This window comes from Miscanthus floridulus, chromosome 18 (genome assembly GCF_019320115.1).
Source record: "Miscanthus floridulus cultivar M001 chromosome 18, ASM1932011v1, whole genome shotgun sequence".
Classification (NCBI taxonomy): Eukaryota; Viridiplantae; Streptophyta; class Magnoliopsida; order Poales; family Poaceae; genus Miscanthus; species Miscanthus floridulus.
In genome coordinates, this window is record NC_089597.1 from 106,872,236 (window position 1) to 106,898,734 (window position 26,499).

Genomic DNA, 26,499 nt, shown 5'->3' on the forward strand with positions numbered 1-26,499 from the left:
CGTGACGCGCCTAACCGCTCGACGAATTGTCGGTTCGTGCTGTCTTCGCTTGGTCTTTAGTTCCTAGTCTCGTTCTCGCATTTAACCACCACGTGTCTTTTTTATGGATTAACTTTGTTGGGACTGATCTTAAGGGCCTATATGCAGTATGGTAGTACATAACAAAATATCCAGCTGAATGTGCTTGATCTCTTCTATTTTATGCCGTGTTTATATTTTTACTTGATCAACTAACTAGTTGACTCCAAAAAAAATGTAGCTTTGACATCGTAGATTTAGGCTATGAAAGGTCGAAGATTAGAGACCTAACCTTTGTTAAATTCACCTGTATAGAGTTTGGATTGCAGAATCAAATAGGCTATGTTAGGTGTTTGCATTACCAGAGTATCGTGCTTGAATCCATTGCTCTGCATACCACAAGAACTACATTCAAATATTCTACCATATCTCTTTCACTGGTGGCAAAACGTCGTTTTTCAAGCATCCTTTTCTGTTTGCTTGAATTCAGATATGATATCATCTTGTCATCGCTCCAAAGTTGTGGAAAGGTTTGCAGGGACTAGCCGTGTCCGGAAGAACAATGATCTGCCCATTTGGATATCTAAGACGGTCCATATGTTGTTGTACCGATCCGCTTGATGGTTCTAGCAACATCTTGAACGGTCTCCATACACTACTGGAACAATATTTGGGATCTACAATAGGGCGTGGTGAGAGCTCGACCATCCTCCCTCTGGAAGATGAGAGCTCAGACTCAATTCACTGCAAAGTGGAACTCCGCCTTGTTGCTGCTGGGTAGTCCTGTACTCATCTGCCACCATCTTGTGTATCAGCTTCGGTGCAGGTACCCATGCTTTCACATTGGATTGGTCGACCGGAGAATTCATCTTAACAATCCTTCCTATCCCAAATACCCCCCCTCGAGCGTAACCCAAGCATATCAGTATTTAGTAATTTGCTGCTTTCCACCATTTATTCGCTGACATTGAACAGTTGGTGCTAGTCATTACTGATTGCTTAGTTCAGTTGCACTAGCTGCGCAAGTTTTATTAAAATTGATACCTGAACTCTCAACGTGAGTTATTTCTGAGAATGTTACAATAATTTTCTTATGTGACAGAGTGTAACCCTGCAGAGTCTGCAACTCTGCTTCATTGTATAAACCTGTTTCAAACTTGCACCTTCTAGTAATTCCTTTTACAGGTTTTTACTCTCAACATGAGTTATTTCTGAAGAATGTCACAATAATTTTCTTATGACTTAGAGACTGACAGATGTAACCCTGCAGAGTCTGCAACTCTGATTCATTATATAACACCTGTTTCAACTTGCATCTCCTAGTAATTCCCTTACAGGTTTTTTACCTTTGCTCAAAAGCTACAGTTGCATATTATGTCAGGGCAGATATATTCGGGTGAATGACGCTAGGTATTTTGACTGGCCCGAGGGCTTAAGGAAGTACATTGACACAATCAGACAAGGCAAAGGACAGCATCCAAAGAAGTACTCAGCTCGCTATGTGTGCTCACTGGTTGCTGATTTCCACCGGACCGCTCATATATGGTGGGGTTGCTATGAACCCAAGGGATCATCTGCGGCTGGTTTATGAGGCAAATCCTCTCAGTTTCCTTGCTGAGCAGCTGGGGGTAGAGGGTCAGATGGCAAGAACAGAATCCTCACCATTCAGCCTGTGAAGTTGCACCAGAGGCTGCCCTTGTTCTTAGGGAGCATGGATGACATGCTTGAGTTGGAAAGCTATGGAGATGTCCAGCAGAAGGTTAATCCTGGATATGAAGTTTAACGATATGTAAAAGGCTTAAGATTTTTCAGGTGCCCGAAGCATACAATAAGGGTAACACACGTGTGGCAACCCTGTATTTGCATACAATAAGGTATCCCACCACAACTTGCTTGGGACTAAACGCTTTGGTTGTTGTTCCCCTCTTTTCTGCCAAATTCGCTGTACTTTTCAGTGAGAAGTATTATGATTTTTTTGGCAGCTTTCACAACCCTTCACCCTATTTGTGAATAATAGAAAGCTTCTAAAATCTAAACATATATATACATTATCTCTTAGCACCACCACCGCATTCCCACGTAGTCAATGTAGCACTTCCTCCTAGTAGTAGCAGTATCATCTTGTTTTGCAAGTGCTGGCTGCAGAATGAAGTCACCATGTTGCACTCATGACCTAACTACTCTCCTTAGGAGATCCATGATGTAACCACTGAAACAAGGAACATGCAGTTCTCTCATGGCTCGTGAGGGTTAATACTAGGAAACATTACATATAAGAAACCATGGAAATGATCAGAACACAACCATACTAAGACTGTCTCCAACGGACTACCCAAACCGTGATCCATCCGCATTTTGGGTAGTGCACAGTGCTTTTACGTGGAAAAATCAACCTCCAACGGACTACCCAAACACAGCAGTCATTTTGCGTCCGACGAAACACGATACGCAAATTTGCGTCCTCTCTCGTTCCCTTTGCGTCTCCTCCACGCAGGCGGGTCCCACCACCACGAGCTCGGGGACGACCGTCGCCGGGGCGGAGCGCGCCGGGGCGGAGCGCGCCGGGGCCGAGCTCGCCGGGGCGGAGCGCGCGCGGGGCCGAGCTCGCCGGGGCGGACGCGCCGGGGCCGAGCTTGCCGGGGCGGAGCGCCGGGGCCGAGCTCGCCGGGCGGAGCGCGCCGGGGCCGAGCTCGCCGGGCGGAGCGCCCGGGGCCGAGCGCGCCGGGCGAGCGCGCCGGCCGAGCGCGCCGGCCGAGCTCGCCGGGGCGGAGTGCGCCGGGCCGAGCGCGCCCGCCGGGTCCGAGCTCGCCGGGCTGGAGCGCCCCCTGCTCGCCGGGGCCGAGCTCGCGTCCGCGCCGGGGCCGAGCTCGCCGTTCTGCTTCCCTTTTGCGTCCTCGCCGGGGCGGAGCTCGCCGGGGCCGAGCGCGCCCGCGCCGGGGCCGAGCTCGCCGTTCTGCTTCTCTTTTGCGTCCTCGGTTGGAAAACGGGAGTTTTGGCTGCCTATCCATTCTACTGTGCGTGACCCAATCTACCGAATACGTCTCACGTTTAGATCTTCCTCGTTGGAGACAGTCTAACAATCACCATTTCAGGAATAGTAGTAAACTAGTCACAGATGGCTGCATCACCTGACATTACAATCCAAGTGATATAGATCACAGGGCCTTAACATGCGCTAAAACTCTGGGCAAAATTACAGCATAGATCAGTAACCAGGGAGTGAATGATAACTGATCCCTCACATCCATCCATACAATTTTTAAAACCTATGTGGAAAGCGGGAGGATCACAGTGTGGCTAAGCGTGAATGATGTACAAAATTACAGTGAATCTGTCCAAACTCAATTCAAAGTTCACTGCTCTAATGCGAGCTGCTTGTGCCGGTTGAGATCGTTGAGGTAACTCGAGCGTGTGTAATCTTCTGAATCGCACGAGTCAAACATCAGGGGCTTAACGATTTTAGGCCTTCTCACTAGCTCAAGTGACTCCCGGTCTCCCTTCAAGAAACAGACTACCTGCAACCAACAAATCAAGGGTCAATTTCCTCATTTGTACTTTGATTAGCAGAAAAGATCCACTTACCGATTTCATACTAGGCCTCGTGGTTGAGCTGTGGTGAATGCACAAGGATGCCACTGCTAGGGTGTACACCATCTCTTCAGGGTCATACTCGTTGCCGAGGGAAGGATCCACCAGCTCTTTGATGTTGTTCGCATCAAGCAGCGGTTTTGCCTTCACAGATGATCAACAATTTGTGAATTCCAGGGTTTTAGAAGCATGTAATTATGCTGCTCATCTTTTATTTTCTTTTCATTCTCTTACTACTGAATGATGGTCAAATTACACTTAACAACATCACACAATCAAATCTAATGAAATGAAAAGGCCCTGTTCGTTTCGCTGAAATTTGGCTTATGCTGATTTTTTGGGAGACGAAAACGCTGTTCGTTCGCTGAAAAGTACTACTGAGTTTATATATATAGTAAAGTGTGCAGTAGTGGTTTGCTAAATTGTACCCATATCACTAGGCTCTGTCTGGATGAGTCCACCGCTTTCCGCCCGGTAACTAGTTCAAGAAGTAGAACTCCATATGCGAACACATCGGTCTTCTCATTTATGATCCCATGCATGAAGTATTCTGGGGCCATATACCTAAAAATAGGGTGTAAGGTTGAAGTTAAAACAACAACTAAAATACTATATTTGACTATGAAAGCATGATCAAGACTCAAGAGACAGCCAGTCTCACCCGAATGTGCCTTCAATGGGATACACAACATGATGGGTCAATTTGTCAGGGAGCCACTTTGCAAGCCCAAAATCTGATATCTGTATAAGGAGGGAGCAAAACTGTAAGTCTTGACATCCATAGTAATCACATAATGGGCACGATTAGTGTAACCTAACAGTAGAACATACCTGAGGTTGGTAGTCTTCAGTTAAAAGGATATTAGATGCCTTGATGTCTCTGTGAATTATGCGGCGATGGCAGCCTTCATGTAGATAAAGCAGCCCTTCAGCAATTCCAAGTGCAATGTTGAACCTGACTTTCCACTTCAGGGGCTCCTTTGTACCTGATCAGCTGAACTCCATTTTATCACTAGACTAAGGGCATCACAGTACACTTTAACAGCTAATGAACATTTTATATTAAAAAGGCAATGGTTGTGTTATCAGAACGTGCATGTGCTGTACGAGACTTAGGCCACTGAGTGTAAATTTATAAAATAGTATGCAGAAATGGACACATGAACATTTTTTCCCCCAACTAATTGCACTTTGAAGATTGGCATTTCAAACACTTCTTCGAAGGATTATGATGTACTGGCATTAAAGGTAGGGAGAATTCTGTATTTGGCACTGAAACAAATCACTCTTCCGTATTTAGCACTAGAAATTTTGAACTTCCTTATCTAGCATCAACTTGAAAATTCCTTCCGTATATGACACTTCCGTCCATTTTAGCCATCCATCCGTTTGTTTACGTCATTTGACCATGTCAGTTTTTGTTGATAAGGACCAAAATGCTGTCACTCTCCCACCCCCACCCCCCCACCCCCCCGCGTCCACCACCGCGCCGCGCCACCAGCGCACGCCCCGCGCCGTCGCCGCCGCTACTCCCATGTGGCGCCGCCGTCGCGCCAGCCACATCGCCGCGAGCGCCATCCTGCTTCCGGGAGGCGGCAGCACCGACGGTGGGGGCGGGCCGGGCGACCGGAGGCTCCCCTTCACGCCGCCCCCGATGGCGCCGCCGGGCCAGCTCTACCAGTCGTTCCACCCGCCGCCGTCCTCTCTGCCGCCCAGCCTCCGCAACCTCGACCTCACCCAGCGCCTCCGGATCCTCCGCGACAGGATGGGCCTGTGGCACGAGTACGCGCCCCTCATCTCCTCGCTCCCCCGGGACGGCTTCAACCCGTCCTCCATCCAGGAGGCCACGGGCATCTCGGGCGTCGAGCAGAACTGCCTCGTCGTCGCGTCCTAGGTCCACGACTCGCTCCTCGACGACAAGGTCGCCGCGTTCCCGCCCGATCTGCTCCCGTACTTCGACTCCTACGACGGGCCCGACCTCCTGTACGAGCTCCGCTTCCTGAACGCGCGCCAGCGCGCCGACGCCGCCAGGCGCGCCATCGACTACAGGCTCGAGCCCAAGGGCGTGCGGGAGCTGGCTCGCGCCATGAAGAGCTTCCCGCGCTGGCGCGGGGAGGAGGGCTGGGAGGCCTTCGGGAGGGACTCCCCCACCGACTGCCTCGCCTACGCGTGGTTCCGCCAGTCGCGGGAGGCCATCGACGTGGAGGACCGCATCGCGGAGCTGGAGCGCGCGCTGCAGGTGGTGGAGACCGAGTCCGGCAGGGCGCGCGTGGAGCTCGAGCTGGAGCGCGCCAGGAAGAAGGCGGCCGGGGAGGTGGAGGGGGAGGACCCTGCCGCCTCGCGGCCCGGCGTCACAGTGGTGCGGCTCCAGTACGCCGCGATGCAGGTGGAGACGGAGTCTGGCAGGGCGCGCGTGGAGCTCGAGCTGGAGCGCGCCAGGAAGAAGGCGGCCGGGGAGGTGGAGGGGGAGGAGGACCCTGCCACCTCGCGGCCCGGCGTCACGATGGTGCGGCTCCAGTACGGCGAGGTCACCGAGGCGACCACCGTCTTCATGCTGCCAGTGCTCAGGGAGACGGACGGCGTCACGGCCATGGAGTCGGCGCCCAGGCAGACCAAGACGGACGTGGACCTTGGCATTGTGGAGGTAGACAAGGCGTGGGCGCGGTGGGCTGTGGTGCCCGGGTGGGGCCCCGTGGCCGAGGCAGCGGACGACGCCGTCGTCATCGAGCTAGCCGACGGCCGGAGGCTGCCGTGGCGGACGGACGATGAGGAGCCAGTGCTGGTCATTGCCAACACGTTGCTGGTAAGGGTATATATGTCATTTTAGATGGCACTTGACACCGTTACTGCATCAAATGGACGGAAGTGCTATATACGGAAGGAATTTTCAAGTTGATGCTAGATAAGAAAGTTCAAAATTTCCAGTGCTAAATACGGAAAAGTGATTTGTTTCGGTGCCAAATACAGAATTCTCTTAAAGGTAAAGATATGCTCCCATCCAATTCTTAATTAAAAAGTGACTGTCCCTTTCAGAAATGTTTGCATAAAGTATGCCCCCGTATCACAGAAAATCACTCAACTATTTCATTCATTAGTTAGCTAACAAAAGTGTTAATGTTACGAGAGGAATATACCATGTAGAACAGAAGCAAGGCTTCCGTGAGGTGAAAACTGAAGAACCAAGTGCAAACCCCCTTCCACACTGAACCCCAAGAGCTGTGCTGCGTTTGGGTGGTTAACATGGGCTATTATTCCAAGCTCAGATAAGAAATCGCTAACTCTGTCCTCTTTGTTTCCGCCTTTTGTTAATCTCTTCACTGCCACACATTGTCCATCAGCAAGCTGGCCTTTGTATACCTCGGCATGCCCTCCCTTCCCAATCATTTTCTCTAGAAAAGTCAGCCACAAAACAAATTCAGTGGAAACTCAGGGCAGCTAGATAATAAAATTTGGTTGAAACACTATTAGCATTACCAAAAAAAAAGGGCAATGATCGCCTAAAAAGATCAGAGCTCAAGGAATTACATTTCTATATAGTATTGTCGCGGTATCAGAGGTACTGCAATCTACAAATGTTCATGCCAAAAGACTAGTTTAGACTAACATGTGCGTGATCTTAACTTTTTGCTGCTAAAGGACAGTAACAAGTCATCATCATTAACCTAAAGAACTGTTCATGATTAGGGCCTCAGACCCTCACGTAATTTTGTTTCCCAGTGAAATCATAGCAGTACAGTTGTAAATTTTAGCTTAATGCTAAAGCTGTTTTCCACCACACAAATGTTGCAATGATAGTAACGACACCTAGTCATTAAATCACCCACATCACAAAGTAGGTGTGCATGACTGCATGTTACCTGAACTAAAACTGTCAGTTGCAGCACAAAGCTCGTTGTAGTCAAAGCTTCGCCATGATGGCCTCCATTTCCCAATCTCAGGGAGGATCTCAGGAGCAATGGCACTGCAGTCCATTTGGTTCTTACCGCTCCACATTCTCTCCAGGTACCCTCTAAGCCCTCTGCTCTTGGATCTCTGAGGGAACGTCACTGCTCTGCCCATGGACTTCTTTCTCCTAAGTATTAGACTGCTGATCAGGTTCCTCCACTGCACACTATGGTTTGACTCTGCTGACTGCTCGACTGAGACACTGTCATCCGAGTCCATGCTACCAGATACTGAGATATCTAACACAGCTCGCGGAGAGCTCCGATCAGCACACTCACTGCTGTCATTGCTACTGCTCTTGGAGAGGGTTCCCGGCATTTCATCAGCACTATCTTCATCATTACTGCTCTTGGATCTGATTTGAGGCACTTCATCAGCGCACTCGACGTTGCTGCTCTCAGAGCTCGTTTCAGGCACTTGATTGCAAGCACCATCAGATTCAGCACATTGGCTGTTGCTGTCACCGGCACTGCCATGCCTATCATTGAGATCTTCACTCGATACGGTGGCTTCGATTACAGACCCGGCGTAGTCACAATCCCCCTTAGTAGAATCATCGGACTGTGTCTCTGTATTCTCTTCATCCTCTCCTGCAGACATAGCATGGGCTGTGACAAGTATGTTATTTGATTACCAACTGAATTATGTTCTTGAAAAAAATCAGCTACCAAACGACAATCAAGAACAGGACAAAGTGCAAAGCAAGAAACAAAAACACATGCCTTGAAAAGCACGTGCTGCCAGAAGTTACATGACGCATTCTATTGAAGAAGTTTTTTGTTTACAAGAAATACATATATGAAATACCCACACAAAAAATTGACATCTGCACCACCCCCTTGCCCCCTTCCAAAACTGATGTTTTGTTCCCATCTACCACAGCCACAGGCGCTGAACATGAAAGCGGCGCTTAAATAAAACAGCATAAATGTCCGTTTCAGAGGCTTTGGTAGGGTTGGAAATTCGGCAGAATTTGACCATCTACCAGTCCACCGTATAAAATGGAAGCAAAAGACCGCACGGCCTGAGACGTAGTTTACTGTTTCGAATTCGACCAGGAATCCCAAACCTGACATCAGCCATCCCCCTCCAAATAAACAAACCGACTGTTCAAACTTCAAAGTTGCGTCACCAAACCTCAAGTTTGGAATCTGGAAACCCATAAATCAAATCCAGGATTTACAAAGAAAAAATATCGAGTCTCTCCTAGTAGCACCCATCAGAAATAATGACTTCCATAAAAGAAGCATCAGAATGGAGAAAGAAAAGATACAGCAGAGGCTGTGACTTGTGAGCCACAGAAATTGGGGAAGGAAGGCCATCAAAGAAGCGGCGCTCACCTTCCTTATCTGAAGAAGAAGAAGAAGCGAGAAGATCCTTGAGCAGCCGCTCGTCCTCCCCTGCCTCTGCGGGACCAAGCAGGAAAAACTCCCTCAGTTTCACCATCGCCGGCGACAAGGTCAGGCGGTTCCCCCTCTCCCGCCCAACAAAAATAGACGGAAGAATGTACAGAGATGAATGAAAACAAAAGAAGCAAGCTTCCCCCTCTCCCGCCCAACAAAAATAGACGGAAGAATGTACAGAGATGAATGAAAACAAAAGAAGCAAGCTTTGTATCCGCGCGGTAGAATCTCTCAGGGAGAGGGAGAAGGGAGAAGGGAGAAGGGGGAGAAACGAAGAATACCTTCCGTGGGAGCCATATATCCTCTTCCTCCTCACCGGCAAGCGGCGGCAACGACACCAACTTCGCTTTCAAGGGCAATCAAGCTCGTCGAGGACGGCGTCTCGCATTGAAACAGCTTACCAACTTGAGCCGGAAATGGAACAGGCAAGCAGACGGGAGGGAGACAGGGGTACTTGGAGCTCGCACGGCACCCAAGAAAAATGGAGGATGGAGGAGGCGCAAGGGAAATTAATACTGTACGAGACGTGGGAGAGAGAGAGAGGACTGCTGGACAAGTGGATGGGGATGGTGCAGGGAAGAGAGGTGGCGGGTTCTTTTGAAAACCGCCGCTGTACTGCTGTGCTTTCTTTGCGCTGCAGGCTTGCGGGTAAGGCTGCGTTTAGTTGGCTAAACGAAAATTTTTGGACGATGTTTAGGAAATGTTGAAGGGGTTTTTGATATTAATAAAAAAACTAATTACATAGCTCGTCTAGAAACTACGAGACGAATTTATTAAGCCTAATTAATCCATCATTAGCGCATGTTAGTTACTGTAGCACTTATGGCTAATCATGGACTAATTAGTCTTAAAACATTCGTCTCGCGATTTTCAACCAAACTGTGCAATTAGTTTTTTTCGTCTATATTTAATACTCCATGCATGTGCCGCAAGATTCGATGTGATAGTTTGGGGTGAAAATTTTTGGGAATTAAACCAGGCCTTAAGGCTCCACGAAAAACTCAAGCTCGTTAGCTCTCTCGGCTCGTGGCTGGCTCGGCTCGGTTCGCTATGATAACGAGCCGAGCCGAGTCAAGAATTTAGCTCGTTAGCTATAACGAGCCAACTCAAGCTAGCTCGCGAGCCGCTCGTGAGCTAAACGAGTCAAGTTTTCAGGAAAAAAAAGTATTAAAACTTATATTAGTTTTTGTATTACTTCATGTCTTGCACTTTACAATTGACTGGTAACTGGTCTAGACCCTATAAATTAACTGTTAACTGATCTAGATGTATTTCTTTTATATTATTATTATTCCCAAACTTTAGATAAATATAAATATTATATTTTATGTATTTTTTATACCTGACTCATAAAATTAACGAGTTAGCTTAACTTTTAACGAGCCGAGGTGGCTTTTTAGGTCGTTAGGATAAGCCATACCCGCGGTATTCCTCCCTTCTCTCAAAAGAAGAGAATATCATATAGGTAGGGCGGCAGGTCTAGTCTAGAGAGAAATGGGGAGGAGAGGGAGAGAGGGACCGGCAATGGAGCACTTGACAGTCTCTCAGCTTTTAGCCCGTTTGCTGGATGATTTCGGTCTGGATTTATTAGTTGGTTGGTTTTAGTTAGGATTTATTAGCTATATATAATGTTTATTTTTATAATAAATCAGCATTAGTCAGGTTTATCGGTCCACGCTGTTTTCTATTTTTTTAGTGACTTGACCTCTCTCTTGAGTCCTGCAGGGGACCGAATAAAGGGCAGGAGAAGACAGAGAGGGAAAAAATATTTGCAAAACTGGGCCTATTTGGTTCTTTAGTCACCTCCTAAAATTTCTGTCACATCGAATGTTTGGACACATATATAGAGTATTAAATATAGACTAATTACGAAACTAATTGCACAACTTGCGACTAATTTGCGAGACAAATCTTTTAAGCCTAATTAGTCCATGATTTGACAACGTGATGCTACAGTAAACATGTGCTAATGATAGATTAATTAGGCTTAAAAAATTTATCTCGAAAATTAGCCTCCATATATGTAATTAGTTTTGTAATTAATCTATATTTAATGCTCCTTATTAGTATCTAAATACTCGATGTGACATAAATTTTAGAAGGGACTAAAGAACCAAACACTCCCTTTGTACGATGGAATTGGTCCTCGTGGTTGTGGAGAAGAGAATGGAGATACGAGAGTTGGTGGTGGAAAAGCCGTGGAATTTGATAGGTGCTTTGTGCTGTGTCTTGTGCCTAATCCTCTCGGTAAATCTTGGAGAGCTTTGGTTGGAATGGGAAAATTGACCAGAGATTGGCTGTTGATGTCTGCCTTCGTGGAATTAGGAATGGGAATATATCCATGTTGGATACAGTAGATAGTAGTTGGAGGGTAACTTATTATTGTCTTCCCTTCCAAGTTCCAGCTGCATCCTATGCCTTTGGATTTTGGGGGGGGGGGGGGGGGGGGGGGGGGGGGGGGGGGGCGGGGGGGATTTATATATCATTGGCTAAAACTTGTATCTCTAATCTCGGCCACCTAAAAAGCTCAAAACAAGTCAATGTCACTATCTATAAATTATTGTCTTTCACATCATTATATTAACCAATTGTATTTTGGTAGTCTTGGCTAATAGACATCAAACGACCATTTTTTCTCTTCGTCTCGGTTCAACATAAATTTAGTTACTTCCTTTTATGCCTCCAATTGAGCACGTGATGTTGTACTACTATGCAACCTTGTAACTCTGGAAGGACCTATTCACTTTGAGAGTTGAGACCTAGGTACATGTGGGGAATGTTGCATGCTTATCCTCCACAACTGCATCCACGCTCAATATCATGAGCACAGGCAACCAACGCATCGAGCAGTAGCAACCAGCAACCACTCAACCCAATTCACCCACACACTGAGCAAACCACACAGCCAACATCTTACACCATCCGTTCCTTGATCCGAGATCCATTCTGCCACTTTCTCCCTGATCGATCTGCCCATTCACTCATTGTTGACCATATTTGTGATGAGGGGGATGACTACTGAGAGCAATACTAACATATAGATATTCATATGCTTACTCAGGCAATTATTTTGATATGGAATGAAGTACAGTTTGACATCAATGCCGTTAAGGGATTCAGGTTTATTATGTCAGCGGCTTATAAGTCAGCTGATATTGTTTTGTTGTGAGAGAAAAACACTGTATTATGGCTGATACGATCTTAGCTTTCTCCCAAAAAGATGGTAGTAAGGAGTAATGCCACATCGGCACTCATTAAAAGCTCCAAGACTGGACCATTACTGAGAATTCAATCTGAAAGTAGGAATACGTGGATGGCTTACACTTACATGAAATACAATTTAGTCCTAAAAAGATGCTAATATGTTAATCTGTATATGCCATTATGGCCCTGTTCGCTTCGCTGAAAAAACAAGCCGAAACACTGTTCCGACTGATTGTTGTGAGCGAGAAAACACTGTTCCGGCTGAAAAAAACAAGCTAAAAAGTACGGATTATAAAATAAACGAACATGACTTATGTAATTTAAAATGACCAGAAAAAGATGCTACTACTAATGGCCATAACGTTGAGAAAAATCTACGGGGCCCACATCACAGCGACTGTGCCACCAGGAACCGCTCTCTCCTCCCACACTGCTAGGGCCAAGTGGCCAAGTGAAGAGGAACAGTTATGTATGGGCTGCTGCTGACACTATTGGGGGAAGTTCAAATCCCACACTCCAAAGCACATGGAACGGAACGGAACGGAATGGCCGGCATTCACTCATCGTCCTCATCCACGGCCAACAACACGTTTTGGACAGAGACACGCACGAGGACGGGGTACGGGGGCGGCCAGGGACGCATCAATCCGTATCCACATTGGATACGATCAGTGCACAAGAATCATCTCGTCTAGACGTCTAGTACCCGTTGCCAGTTGCCCGTTGCCAGTTGCCGCGGCAGAACACCATCGTAAACTCGTGGATCCATTCATTCATCCGCCATTGAAACACCTCATTTACTGCACCCTCGGTGCCCTGGTTCCCAAGTTCAAATTGCTGTCCACGAGCTCGCAACGAAATCTGACCGCACGTATTTTACGTGGTTGGAACCATTCCGGCCAAAATACGTATGGAACCGCAGTTTTGCTGCCAGTAAAAAACTTACTGAGAAGTATTCGTTACATGACATTGAACAACGAACATGATAGGATCCTCGTCAAAAAAAAATTGAACATGATAGGAGCAGTTGTGTTCGTGAAGAAAAGAAACACGACTCCATGATGGAGTAGTACTGTAGTAGAGTGATGTTAGCGGTCGATCGGCACTAGTTTCTCACCAAGAAAGCGCTGAAAGAGATGGGATGGGCGTCGCAAAACCCGGCGCGCAAGCACTCGCATCGCAGACGCAAAAACTGCAGGTGGATCGACGCCACTCCCCGCACTTGCAGTGGTGGACTGGTGGTGCTTTAACACCTTTTTTTGTTTTTAAGCTGCCAACGTGCGCAGCGCAGGGGAACGCGACGACACCAATCGTCTGAAAACTGTGCGATTGCCCCCTGGCCCCTGCGCTGTGACGCTGCACTGCACTGCAGTGTGATGGGGGCAAGATGGATTAGGAGGCGGTCAATCTATGTGCTAGTACGCGCGAACTGCACCATTACCTGGACGCAAGTGCAGCTGCGCCACCTGCAGAGTGCGTGCGCATGGTGTCGTGACTCGTGACTGTCGTCCGATCTCGTACTCAAAACACCTTTATCGGCTGGGGAAAAGCCGGGAGCAGCTGGACCGAATTCCCTTCGGCGACGCTGAAGCTGGCAAAGCAGCTGCGAGTCCGCGATTCACGCACGCTCACTCCATCCATGGCTCGTCGTCAGCCGGAGCCCAACCGAACTTGAATCTCCCACTCCGCGACCATCAGCCTGTTCGGCAGACTGTAAATGATCGTGAATTATTTACTACTAGCTGATTTGGTGTGAGAGAAAAATGCCAGTTTACGTACAGCCGAGCACACGATGACCGACTTCTCCAGGTTCCGCGCCGCGCTCCTCAGCTCAGGCCAGCGCGGCCGGCCGCCTCAGAACGTGCGGTGCGGCAGTCGGCAGATCCCTCTGCGTCGCCGTCGGTAGTAGGTAGCACAACTAACGAGCGTGCCGGCGTGCGTGTCTGTCATGTGTTATGGCATTCAATTTTGGCAAAACTCAGGTCAGGTGCATGCAAGTGTGAAGGCCACCCGGCCCTGGTTTAGATTGCAAGTTTTTTCACTCTCTCTATCACATCAAATCTTTGGACATACACTACTACATAAACGTTTTTGGCGGCGGGCGGATTAGCTTTCCCGCAGCGGGCAAACGAGTCCGCCAGCGCCGAAAGGTCACGGTAAATCGTGGCCTTCCCGTGGCGGGCCGCTTTGCCCGCTGCGGTTAATCGGTTTACCGCGGCGGGCACGTTAGGATGACCGCCGCGGTTAATCGTTTAAAAAAACAAAAAAAAACAGGATCCCGCCGACGAGCCCATTCTCGAGCCCATCGACGAGCCCGTCCCAGCCCAATACTGGAGCCACCGCACCTCGCTGGATCCGCCGCCGGGGTCTCCTCTTCGCCGGATCCGCCGCCGGATCTGCGCCGACGCCGCGGGTTGGGGCCGTCTTGCCATGGATCCATGTCGCCGCCGTGTGGATCCATGTCGCAGGAGCAGGGAGTCGACGCGGCCGGCCTGGATCCACGCATCCACCCTGGATCCGCTGTCGTGTGGATCCACGTCGCAGGGAGTCGACGCGGCCGCCTGGATCCACCGCCGTGTGCCCGTCCCTGCGCCGCGCAACACCTCACCTATGAGAGACAGAGAGATGAGGGAGGACTGAGAGGAGAGAGAGAGTGGGAGAGAGAGGGAGAGACATACCGGGCGCCCTGGATCCACCGCAGACGCCGCCGCGCGGGCCTCGCCGAGCGCGCCTCGCCGCCGCCCTGCCTCGCCTCACCTCGCCGAGCGCCACCGCGCGCGCCTCGCCGAGTCGAGCGCGCCTCGCCTCGCCTCACCGAGCGCCGCCGCGCGAGCCTTGCCAAGCCGAGCGCCGCGAGCGCACCTCGTCGCCGCCCAGCCTTGCCTCGCCGAGCGCCGCCAGGGAGAGGAGGGGAGGGGGCGCGTCGCCGGGGAGAGAGGAGCGGAGGGAGGAGATCCGCCGGGAGGAGAGTAGGGCAGGGGAGAGAGATTGGTGCGGCGCGAGAGAGGAGGGGTAGGGCAGGGGCGAGGGAGAGAAGTGTGGTGCGGCGCTGAGGACTCACAGTGAAACCCTAGACTCTTGTATATATACGTGACCTCGGAATTGGACCGTATACTGCGGCGGCCCTTATAAAATGCCCGCCACGGTAAATCGATTTACCGTGGCGGGCACCTTAAGACGTCCGCCGCGGAAAATAGGGTATTTTCCGTGGCGGACATCTTAAGACGCCCGCCACGGTAAATCGATTTACCGTGGCGGACAAAAACGTCCGCCTCGGTAAATAAAAAAGGCCCGCCTCGGTAAATCATGGGCATTAATCGCAGCGGGCAAAAATTGTGCCCGCCACGGAGGCTATTTTGGTGACGCTGCGCAAATTCGTTTTTGTAGTAGTGATATGTATGGAGTATTAAATGTAGATAAAAAAATAACTAATTATATAGTTTGATTGTAAATTACAAGACGAATCTTTTGAGCCTAGTTAGACCATGATTGGACAATAATTATCAAATACAAACGAAAGTGCTACAGTGCCCAATACTGATTCCTAGACCAATCTAAATAAGGCCCCGATTATTGCTAATAAAGACGCCGCCAGCTCGACGCACACGTATACAGGCAGTATCCCACAGCACCGTACGAGGCGACAAAGCTATCTGTCACCACCAGGTGCCACCGCTCAGACGCGACGGCGGATCCTATTCCTAGCACGAGATGGATCAACGGGCCACAGACCACAGGGAGAAAGAAACAGGCCGGCTCCGCCGGCCGGCCACGATGGACGGAGGGATAATTGGCTGTTAGCGTCGGACAGGGACGACGGAGCGCCGGTCAAACGCCGCCGAGCACGAGCACGGGCACCGAGCACTGGGTGGGGGAGCCGTTGTTGGTCTACCCCGCACCGCTAGACTTTTTGGCACTGGACAGTGGATAAGGGGGTGTTCGTTCGGCTCGAGTCACGCTCCACTGATTGTGCTTAAACGCTCGGATTTTGACGTGGCCTAATTGCGTAGTTGACCGCTTGCTTCAATCAGTCGAAACACTATTTCCAGCTGATCTTGTATGAGAAAAAAATACGGTTTCGATTGAAAAAACAAACTGAAGAAGACAGATTATAAGAGAAACGAACATGGCTCATATGAGCCATATGATGTTATGGAACGGGGCTGGCTGGAGATGGAAGCGTCTGACTTCCATTGGATGGAGTGGAGCACAGTGACTCACACTGTAGCAGCAATGCAGCATCGAGCTTTGGCAAGCTGCGGGGAGTGCTGCAGGCCACCTAAAGCGGCGAGAGGCTGAGCAGGTGAAGGACTCCATGCCGATACCCATACCGTTATATACTGTTATTATGTGTTTGGTTTGGTGACTAGAAGGGATGGGTTGACCCTATTTTTTATGATAGGATGAACTTATTTTTTGTTTGGTTTGAGGATTAGTTTCGTACTTTTTTTTGGTTGAGGATTGGGTCCGTACTATTTTTTTTGTTTGGTTTAAGGATTTGGTTGGATGAGATTGTCTCTCTACCATGCGGGACCCGAATGTCATTCTCTGCACCTTTCTTCTTCCTTCCCATCCTCAATTCTTCGTCCCGTGAGAGGTGACGCCGTAGCTGCTCCCCAAAAATCGAAGCTCCCACGTGCCCAAGCACACCAGCACACAGGTCCTGCTTCCTGCTCCAGGCCGCTGCTGCTGATTGCACGCTGCTGCTGCTGGAGAACTCGCGCTGCGAGGGGTTGCTTCTCCCGCCGCATCGTCGGCTACTCAGATTTCGCTCTGGGGTCGATATTGCTCGAGGTCGGCCGGTCTTCACCTCGCGCGGCGGCGGCGGCGGCGTACGTGAGCGGAGATGGCCGGGCGAGGGCTCCAGCCGCACGAGGTCGCCGCGGCCATGCCTCTCGCGCGCCGCTGTCGCTCCAGCCGCACGGGTCGCCGCGGCCTCACCTCTCGCCTTCTTCGCGGGCCGCATCTGCTGCACGCGCGCCTGCTGCTCTGCCGGCCGCCGTCTGTGCTCGCCTCGCCCAGCACGGCCCCGCTCCCAAGCCACCGCCATGACGGTCTCCTGTAAACGTGAGCGAGCGAACTAGGTCGGCGCGGTCCGCTCGATTTGGAGGGACGAGGCAGATCCGCGTCTAGGAGCATATTCTCTACTGGTCTACTGGGTTGACCCAGTTTTACTCAACCCGCAAACCAAACAGCATATCATCTGGGTCGAACCCAGGATATCACGTCTCAATCCCCAATCCAAACACCCGTTTACTGGAACAAGTTCGCAATTTTCAGCCGCCTGTGCCTGGCATATGGCGTGTGGAAATGGAACACAGTAATTTGCTCCACTCATAAGCAGATGAAAAGAAATCCAGCAAGTCATTTTCTCAGACTTTGATGAGTCCTGACTTCGCCGAAGATTTTTATTTTTAATCTCGTGATCGTGCTCGTGCTGGGCCTAACCGTCTCCCCCCCCCCTCCGACTCCACCTGTGCTGTCAACAGAATAACCGATGCCGTGACGCGTCCATGTGTTCCACACCGCGATCACAGGAGCGATTGGGTGCGGACCTGAGGAAACGTGGCCGTCCTCGTCGTCGCCGGTCCGCTCGGCCCGGCAGGCGTGCAACGGCAGCGCACATGCGGGCTGCGAGCGGAGAGTGCGGCCGGCCCGCGTGAGAGTGAGACCGACCGGAACCAACCCAGTTTTACTCCCCCGCCCACGCGAGCCGTCGCAATAGTGCCCGAGATTTTTGGAGCGCACTGCCAGTGCCAGCCGCCGGCCGCCGAGTCCGGTGCGCCGAACCCGGCGGTTTTCATCCTGCCGCACGTGCCACGGTGTTATGGCGGAGGTTTCGTCAACTTTCTACTAGTCCACCAAAGTTGGTGGGCCAGGATTTGCTTGTGGCTAATGGGCTTGTCTTACACTGCTGCTGTTCGGTTGTCCCACCTGGGCCTTACTCAACTGACGCGACGGGCCTGGGCTTTTCTCTCCTTGTGGCGGCCCAAACTATTGCCGTCACGAACTCACGCTGAAACCACCCAGTCCCCCACGACCACGATTCAGAAATCAGAAGCGGCGACCCGCCCGCCTTGCCTTATCCATTGGACCAACGGCAACGGCAACCTGCCCTCCGCGCCAGCCGCCAGCAGGCAGCCATGGCTCCGGCAGCGTCCACGTCCACGTCGCCGCTGTCCCGCCTCCTCCTCCTCAGCCTCCCGAAGCCAGGTGCCGCGAGGCACCCCAGCTCCTCCTCTCCCGCGCCGCCTTGCCAGCAGGACGCCGCCGCCGCCGGCCTCGTCCTCCGGCGGCGCGAGGCCGCGGTCGCCGTGCTGTCGACCGCCGTCCTCTCCCGCTTCGTGCTCCCCGCGGCGGCGGGAGCCGCGGACGGTGGGGAGTGCCCGCTGGAGGTGGCGCCGTCCGGGCTCGCCTTCTGCGACCGCGTCGTTGGCACCGGCGCCGCCGCCCAGGAGGGACAGCTCATCAGGGTCAGCACCGTTCGTCGTCCTTGATGTGGTCGATCAAAGTGCCTGCTCACCTGCATCGCTCGGTGCATGCAGGCGCATTACACGGGGAGGCTGGAGGACGGCACGGTGTTCGACAGCAGCTACAAGCGCGGGAAGCCGCTCACCTTCCGCGTCGGCGTCGGAGAGGTACCGCGGCAACTAAATCCGATGCCCCTGCCGGTCCTGCGTATACTATCTTGTCACGCACTCACGCTACTTCGTCAGAACTGAATTCTTCACCTTCAGGATTAGCCTGAACTAACTCTGCAGATGATCACAGTGTCACAGTGTCATGTTGGGAGTATTTCTTCCGTTTTTGCTTCAGGTGATCAAAGGATGGGATCAGGGTATCGTTGGCGGCGAAGGGATCCCGCCAATGCTTGCTGGTGCGTCAGCACTGAACCCAGCAGCGACTTACCTTTTGGCTTTTGCTGAATCGAACATATCGCTGAATTCGGTTACATTCGCGGATACGTTTCTTCAGGGGGTAAGCGGACGCTGAAGCTGCCGCCGGCGCTGGCCTACGGCGAGAAGGGGGCCGGGTGCAGAGGGTGGGAGCCCACCTCCTGCGTCATCCCGCCAAACTCCACGCTCCTCTTCGACGTCGAGTACGTCGGGCGAGCCTCCGGCTGAGGTCTCCGGAAACTCTGAATGCACAAGGTCAAGATTCAGAGTGATCCATGCGGAGCTTTGTGGACACGAATACACGATCGTAGTCGTAGCTGCCCGGGCACTGAGGAGTTATTTTCTTCTCGTGTGATTGCTGCCCCTGTGTTAAGAGAGCTATATAGATTGCCACAGACACGAGTCTGCACAAAAATATAGTTTTTGTATATGGGTAGCGAGACATGCTTGGTGAAGTAGCACATCTGTCTATCTCAAAACAGAAGAGTATTGATTTTTTATGTCATTTTATGCTGCCGTGTCATGAATCAGAAAATCTGTTCAAACTAATATTTAGTTTAAAAGCTATTGCAAATGGCTACATACAGCCTGTTCACTGGTTGGTTTCAGCCAGAGCTTATCAGCCAGCCAACAGTGTTTTCCTCTCACAACAAACCAGCACCAGCCGAACCTATCAGCCCAAAAACGAGTGTATATCTAGTAGAGAAAATCTAAAATAACGTGCGCTAGGATGGTCCGGCACTATTCTGTAATCCTGTAGACCTCCTAGGGCAGACCCGTCAGAAGCGTGTCGTTTGTATGAAACTATTCTACCTTAATTAAAATAATGCGCAAATCTTTTGCGTATTCGAGAAAAAACAAACAGTGGTGTTATCGTATCCATGCTAATTAGCTTGTGTTAGCAGAGATAAAACTGGCAAACTGAGGCGCTTTGTTTTTTCCATCATTTAATTTACATGGAGAAGAGGATGGTAAAGATTTTTTTGAGAAAAAAAAGAGGATGGTAAAGATGAGGTCTTCAAGGAAATACCATACCACCAGGTCAATCCATGCCACCAATCTAAAATAAAGCGAACAGGCCGAATATGGGGTAAGCCGAACAGGGCCGTTGTCCGCGCCGTCGGCCGCTCTCCACGCGCATCTCATGTGCAACACCCGATCTACTTTTAAAATATTCAGATGCACTAGTTGTAACTTACAAAAGAAGACAAATAAAACACTTAAAACGAACATCTGAAACACTCGCGAAAACGTTTGAAAAACATTTGAAAACCATTGCAAACATATGCAACATCCAGATGAAACACTCGCAAACACATACGTATGAAACACCTGAAAACATTTGAAACATATGCTTGCAACATGCATGTATATGTAATATCCAGATCTACTTTTGCAATATATATATATATATATATATATATATATATATATATATATATATATATATATATATATATATATATATATATATATATATATAAACACCTGCAACATTCGTCTCGAACAGATAAAACATTTTGAACATACACTTGAAGCATACATGTATAGCCATTATAACATGTGCAACATCACAATCTACTTTTGCAGCATCGATATATAACCCTTGCAACATACCTCTGAAACATCGAAAATACTTGAAACATATTATTGCAACATGCGCTTTCAAGATTGCTGCTTGAACGAATGAAGGCTCGTTGATGTGGAGCTCGATGGCGCGGAGGTCGTCGGTGTGGAGCTTGTTGGCGGCACGGACCTCAGCAGGGGCAGGTGGATGCAGCGCGGCTACGAAGGGAGGCGTGAGTCCGGGCGGGGGCACGCGGCGCGACCGAGGGCAGGGTCCGTCCTAGAGCAGAGGCGCGCAGCGCGCTGAGCGAGCAGGCAACGCGGGCGAGGGCGACACGGGCGAGGCGCAAAACGAGCGGGCGACTTATACGGGTCCGTCCGTATGGACGGACGACCTATAATCAGCGTTGCCGTAATCATATAGCACACTTGATCGCAAATATTTTACTTATAATCTAATGATGCAGTAGCTATGAAATTGTGAGATTATTAGACTATAAGCCGAGGGAGATTTCATCCATCGACCAAAATCTATAAAGTTGATGCGATCTCAATAGACACCATGCATCGAGAGCTTGCGTCTCTTCAAGACCCTGCCTAGAGGCAGGAGCGGGTATAGATCTAGGGTCAGGGCAGCTGTCGTGGCTCATACTCCATCTCTCTCATAATATTTGTCATTCTAGCCTTTTATTTTATATTGTCTCAAATTAATTGTCATTCTCAATTTTTACCGCACATTTCTCTTATACCAGTGTATCTCTACCTCTATATATCTCTCTATTTTGGGGCCATTTCGTAGGGATCCAAATTTTAGAAACATTTCGAGTAACATTAATTCTCCCATGAATTGGAATCACTTATGAAATCAATTGGCTATTTCACTGGATTCTCAAAACTAGAACTAGAATCCGAAGAAATCGGATTTTTTTTCCTGTGTTTCTCTGAACTAGTAAAAAAAATAAGAATCGGTTTTAAGAAATTCTTTGTAAAACGTGGCGTTTAATCTGAAACGTTGTTCGCTACCAAACACGCGACGAAGTGAGTAACTGAGTACTCCTTTATGGCGTGTTTGGTTCGATGGACCAGTACGTCCGGATCCACCCGGCTCCGCATGAGTCCGTCGACGATTTTACGCGGAACGAGTCCGTTCCTCAAAAAAGAACCACCACGCTAGTTAACAGATACGGACCAGTTGGCCTCGTTCTGCAATCCAAACAGACCTAGGCTCTTTTTTTTTTTTTTGGATCGGAGGACTCCAGAACGAACCTATGCTGCTATCCAAACGCGCTGTTAGTTTTCTGGCCCAATATGATATGGCCCTTGGTGTCCCAGGCCCCAACTGACAGCCCACTGAAGCAAAGGGCCGAAGGCAATAGCGCTTGGGCTTGCTTGCCTGGTCACCTGGCTACGGGCTACCACGTCGGCACGTCGGGACCGCCACCTCTCTAGTCGTTCTCCTTTCGTCTCCCGGCTCCCTAGTCGCCGTTGCATCGGACAAGGAAGGCGGAAGGGCATCCGGCGGCGAAGCATCTAATCGGAGCAGGCCGTTGTCCCTCCTCTCGCGGCCGCGCTACTGCTGGTCGTCAGATTGTAGGCGGGCAGCCGGGGCGCCGGCCACTGGCTGCTGGTCAGCACGCGCACACATCAGCAGGGTGGTCGCCGCGGCCTCCGGCCGGCAGCTGGCACGCGGCCAGGACAAGTCGGCAGCAAGCCAGACCCAACTTCAGCCTCCAGCGAGGCAGCAACAGAAGGTAAATTCCCAAATCCTAATCTTTATTAAATTCCCCAATCGAGAAATCCTCATGTCACTTGCCTTTTGCCAATTCCCATGAATAATTATGTGTCTTTGTTAATTTTTGTAGAATTGCAGAATGAAGAGTACCAAGACATTAAAATGCTATTTTTGATGAAGTATGAGAGGCGAGGGCAAACCAAACCTTCATTAGTTAGGTAATTTTTTTTACCACTTTCATGTTTTCATCAAGTATGCTGTGGATTTAAACATGGAATTGAGATATCATCTAAGGCCCTGTTCGTTTCGCTGAAATTTGGCTTATGCTGAAATGCTGTGAGAGGAAAACACTGTTGATTCGCTGAAAAGTACGGCTGAAGTAGTGCAGCTCATGCATTTATGAGCTAGGTTTGTTATCTATCAGTATTATACCTAGTGTGGGTGGTACTTGACAAGGTGCTAGTGGTTCACATACTTTGATAGTAGCCCTAGGTGTGAAAATTGATCAGCTACTCATTATTTTGAACATCAATCTGCAACCTTATGGGACCTATTGCTGAATCGCCCAATTCTACATTTTGTTGACAGCTAGATTTGTCAGGGTTTGTCATCTTCTCTGGAGGGTTCAGAACCACCATGCAAGAATTAGCTGTCTTGTGAGGAGTACAATAGGAATGGATGATGCCCAAGGGTACCAAGAAGGAGATGACTATGACTTGGTGCTGCAGAAACAAGAATGGATCAAGTATGCCTTCGTCCCCTTGCACCACCTGTTTGTAATCATCTCTTCAGTCTGCCAGGAGTTGACTCATATATCTTCCTGGTGGTTTGGCCATACAGAACACAAGACATGCTCAAGAGTAAACTTATTCTTGAAGATGAATTTGCCTGGAGTTTACCTTCGGTGGGCTCAGGTTCAGATGACCATGAAAGGTGCAAACTGAAGTATATTGGTGGGACTGACATTAGCTTCTCAAAGGAAGACCCATCCACAGCATGCGCCGCAGTGGTAGTCCTTAATGCCGATACTTTAGAAGTTGTCCATGAAGAGTTCAATATTGTTCAACTGCAGGTGCCATATATTCCTGGTTTTCTTGCATTCAGAGAGGTATTATGCATTTTTGGGCATGCAATTGTTTTCAACCTTTTTTTTTTTTTGCACCTTTCAACCAATAAGTTGTTATCTGCTGCAAGAAGTATGACATGCCCTGTTGCTAGCTGTTCGTTATTCTTGCCTCTAGAGTCTAGAGCCAAGGGATTCTAGTATGATCAATCCAAATTTCATAGATCTTGAGATAGTTGCATGTCTTTCAAAACTTCTTTCTTTTGTGGTCACTGATAAAAAATGTATGATATCTACTTTCATGTTACTGTTAAAATGTACCATGTATTTTGAACTAGTAAACAAGGCTATCTATCGTTGCAGGCTCCAATTCTTCTTGGACTCTTGGAAAAGGTGAAGATCAATGCACCTCATTTCTACCCTCAGGTAAAATTATTTCGGTTTCTGCAACAAGAAATTTAGTGGAAGAAAATTTCCTGTATACTTCAATTGGAAGTTATGCCACACTTTCTAAAATGTTCAGGTTGCATAAGGGGCCATAGGAAACAAGGCATATGCTTCTTTATTATCATGTAAATATAATTACTGACTACCGAGGCTATGCATTTGAAGAATTATACTGTTCAAGTGATTACATTTCACGACTATGAATCATTTTAGTTTATGAGATGTCTTGCATAATCACCATAGGATATTATAGCATCTTCTGATTTAATATATCTTATAACTGTATTTGCCCATGCCTTTTCTAACGTTTGCATTCTGCCCTTCCAGTTACTCATGGTTGATGGAAATGGATTACTCCATCCGCGAGGTAAAACACATTAACCGTTTGCTGATACTGGCAGTCTCATTTTCACAGTAGTGGTTTCAAGTAGCTAGCTTGTTGCGTATAGCTACTTTAATGCTTTAGTTGACAGTGTTGGCATTTCGTACATGTAAACTTAGATTTTAAGATCCTAAAATAATCTATGATGTGTGCAACATGTTGTTGGATTTCATAAGAACCTTAGTTCGTTTTTTATAGGAAATCTTAGTTCATTTTAGGAAGATTATTCATGTTATTTAGTCTAATCACATCTTCTATGTGACCCCATTTCCTATTTTGAGAGCAAACTGCCTTAATATGTGAATCCTCATTGAAAAGATTTGGTGAAATAGACAATCTTTCTTAATTGTGCGTTAGCTATTAGTATTAGTACTCGTATTTAGTACCCATTGAAAATGGTGCATTTTCTATTTTTACGCTATTTTGAGAAAAGAATGCCCTCATAGCTGTGTGAACCCTCAGCAAGAAGACTTGGTGATATGGTTCATCTTGTCTGATATGCATATAAATAACCCACAAAGCTTAATCAATGTAAAATCAATGTAATATGTTCTTTATATTCTTCATGACTTTATTTTTTTAATATAGTTCATTGGGTCACCCAACTTCTGCATTCAGCAGGTTTTGGTTTAGCTTGTCACCTCGGCATCCTTGCAGACATTCCTACTATTGGAGTTGGAAAAAATGTAGGTTACTTTACTGCAGTTTCAACTCACAAGTACAACTGTAGATATCCAGCTGTTGAGTTATTCTCAATGCATTGCAGTTGTCACCAAATTCAATTTCTCAGTGTTCCCCTTCTTTCAGAGGAGACTGATCTCAATGTTTCAACTGCATAGCTACATCATGTAGATGGCCTTAACCAATCAGAAGTCAGAAGACTGCTTGAATCAAAAGAGAACTGCAACCAGGAACTGATTTTGTTGACTGGACAGTCTGGGACAAAATGGGGCATGGTAAGAGACTCCACATCAGACCTAATATCTTTTCTGCCTAGCTAAGCTCGTGGAACTGAATAGTTCATTTGTGCCAGGCGCTGCGCTCCTGCCCTGGTTTATCAAAACCAATCTACATCTCAGTTGGGCATCGCATTTCACTTGATTCAGCCACGGTGATAGTGAAGTCCTGTTGTAAATACCGTGTTCCTGAGCCTACAAGGCAGGTAGGAGTAGGATTGCACTTCTGAAGAAGAAGGCCTTGATATATGCATGATTTTTTTTTGAGTTGCTAATAAGATAGGCCTTTCTTTTTATTCTTTAGGCGGATATAAGATCGAAGGCCTTCCTGCAGAAGCTCCAAAAACCACGGCAATGACAAGACTTAATTTTCTTCAACCTAAGCATTAGCAAGGCTTACAAATTGGGATCCTGATCATCACCAACACCAAATATGTAACATGTGTTTGCCACTTCCAACACCAACATGAAGCAACTTTTTGTACAGCTTTCTCTAACAGTAGTAGATACGTGAGACAGAATTGTCACTTGTGAGGTTACTGTGGTTTGTAAAACAGTGATGGTTTCTTTGATCATTCTGAATTTGTTCTTCTGTTGCTGCCCACACATCATCAGGCAAATAGTAGAATCAACACTGCAGCATGTCGCGGTGTCCCTGTTCGTACAAGGGGTCGTCTGCTTGGGCGGATCTATCCCTTAGCAGTTCGAGCAATCCGCTTCTGGTCCGAGCGTTGATCGCTCGATCGGTCTTGCTAAGTAACAAAAGACCAGTCCACCCAACCTGTTGTCGTATGTACCCGGGGCGGGGCACGGGGATGCTGTGCGGAAGAGGCGCGAAGGGGGTTAATGGTACTCGTAGTGTAGGGTTTGTGTGTGTGTTCTTAGGGGTTAATGATGCTCATAGGGTAGGGTTTGTGTGCGTACGTTTTTAGGGGTGAATGTGCGTGCGTTGTGAGCGTCTGCATTATACTGTTGAATATCAAAAAATCGGTTAATTCATAATCACAATATTTAATGGTGGGTTTAGACAACCCTGGTTTCAGATATTTGTCACTGGAGATTAGGAGTGTACTTTGATTTTAGTTCATGTCATCGTCAATTTACTATTTTACTTCAATGACACTCCATGATCCCTTATTATTTCAGTTTACTTCAATCAGCAGAAATTATAGGGAGCGTACTCAAAATTTTTTTTCTGTTTATGAACTTTCACTTGAATTATATTGGTCCTCTGGTTGAATTTAGGATATTCATTCAGGTTGAATTGAGTAAATATCTAAACGTACATCCAAATTGGGG

The 26,499-nt window shown here is 48.5% G+C and overlaps 3 protein-coding genes and 2 pseudogenes across 18 annotated transcripts; 4 read left to right on the top strand and 1 right to left on the bottom strand.

Moving 5' to 3' along the window:
- LOC136524335 (fructose-1,6-bisphosphatase, chloroplastic-like) overlaps positions 1–1,829 on the top strand; it is a 7,610-nt pseudogene extending 5,781 nt beyond the window's left edge.
- Positions 1,830–3,124: 1,295 nt separating this feature from the next.
- On the bottom strand, positions 3,125–9,491 carry LOC136521056 (receptor-like cytosolic serine/threonine-protein kinase RBK1). Of its 6 annotated transcripts, none has more exons than XM_066514774.1 (9): positions 9,236–9,491; positions 8,892–8,957; positions 7,464–8,141; positions 6,741–6,995; positions 4,438–4,592; positions 4,268–4,347; positions 4,035–4,170; positions 3,601–3,750; positions 3,125–3,533 (listed from the first exon to the last, which is right to left on the bottom strand). In XM_066514774.1, the coding sequence occupies exons 1-9, from the start codon at positions 9,249–9,251 to the stop codon at positions 3,372–3,374; spliced, it is 1,698 nt and encodes a 565-aa protein (XP_066370871.1). In that variant the 5' UTR covers positions 9,252–9,491; the 3' UTR covers positions 3,125–3,371. The 6 variants fall into 6 exon arrangements, with proteins under 6 accessions (XP_066370871.1, XP_066370870.1, XP_066370873.1 ...); XM_066514773.1 differs by having other exon boundaries at positions 7,464–8,159; XM_066514776.1 differs by lacking the exon at positions 8,892–8,957 and having other exon boundaries at positions 9,236–9,490.
- Positions 4,607–6,433, top strand: LOC136521133 (rubisco accumulation factor 1, chloroplastic-like; annotated as a pseudogene).
- An 8,774-nt stretch (positions 9,492–18,265) lies between the features above and the next one.
- LOC136522455 (peptidyl-prolyl cis-trans isomerase FKBP13, chloroplastic-like) lies at positions 18,266–19,538 on the top strand. Its single transcript, XM_066516275.1, has 4 exons — positions 18,266–18,631; positions 18,704–18,796; positions 18,975–19,035; positions 19,134–19,538. The coding sequence occupies exons 1-4, from the start codon at positions 18,302–18,304 to the stop codon at positions 19,280–19,282; spliced, it is 633 nt and encodes a 210-aa protein (XP_066372372.1). The 5' UTR covers positions 18,266–18,301; the 3' UTR covers positions 19,283–19,538.
- Positions 19,539–22,064: 2,526 nt separating this feature from the next.
- On the top strand, positions 22,065–25,775 carry LOC136521327 (uncharacterized). 11 transcript variants are annotated; one of them, XM_066515054.1, is made up of 10 exons: positions 22,065–22,371; positions 22,483–22,570; positions 22,941–23,097; positions 23,193–23,460; positions 23,779–23,841; positions 24,190–24,229; positions 24,863–24,930; positions 25,084–25,200; positions 25,278–25,406; positions 25,505–25,775. In XM_066515054.1, exons 3-10 carry the CDS (start codon positions 23,027–23,029, stop codon positions 25,556–25,558), a joined length of 810 nt encoding a protein of 269 aa, XP_066371151.1. In that variant the 5' UTR covers positions 22,065–22,371; positions 22,483–22,570; positions 22,941–23,026; the 3' UTR covers positions 25,559–25,775. The 11 variants fall into 11 exon arrangements, with proteins under 11 accessions (XP_066371151.1, XP_066371143.1, XP_066371147.1 ...); XM_066515046.1 differs by having other exon boundaries at positions 22,954–23,097; XM_066515050.1 differs by having other exon boundaries at positions 22,954–23,097; positions 25,278–25,402.
- Positions 25,776–26,499: the final 724 nt, after the last annotated feature.

Bases quoted from the DNA above. Each gene is read 5' to 3' on its own strand.
- LOC136522455 (XM_066516275.1), top strand. From the start codon at position 18,302: ATGGCTCCGGCAGCGTCCACGTCCACGTCGCCGCTGTCCCGCCTCCTC. The intron at 18,632-18,703 runs GTCAGCACCGTT...CGGTGCATGCAG, and splicing joins AGGAGGGACAGCTCATCAGG to GCGCATTACACGGGGAGGCT. The intron at 18,797-18,974 runs GTACCGCGGCAA...TTTTTGCTTCAG, and splicing joins TCCGCGTCGGCGTCGGAGAG to GTGATCAAAGGATGGGATCA.
- LOC136521056 (XM_066514771.1), bottom strand. From the start codon at position 8,997: ATGGTGAAACTGAGGGAGTTTTTCCTGCTTGGTCCCGCAGAGGCAGGG. The intron at 3,751-4,034 runs GTACAATTTAGC...TCATCTGTGAAG, and splicing joins GACAGAGCCTAGTGATATGG to GCAAAACCGCTGCTTGATGC. The intron at 3,534-3,600 runs GTAAGTGGATCT...TGTTGGTTGCAG, and splicing joins CGAGGCCTAGTATGAAATCG to GTAGTCTGTTTCTTGAAGGG.
- LOC136521327 (XM_066515046.1), top strand. From the start codon at position 22,515: ATGCTATTTTTGATGAAGTATGAGAGGCGAGGGCAAACCAAACCTTCA. The intron at 25,201-25,277 runs GTAAGAGACTCC...CATTTGTGCCAG, and splicing joins CTGGGACAAAATGGGGCATG to GCGCTGCGCTCCTGCCCTGG. The intron at 25,407-25,504 runs GTAGGAGTAGGA...TTTATTCTTTAG, and splicing joins TTCCTGAGCCTACAAGGCAG to GCGGATATAAGATCGAAGGC.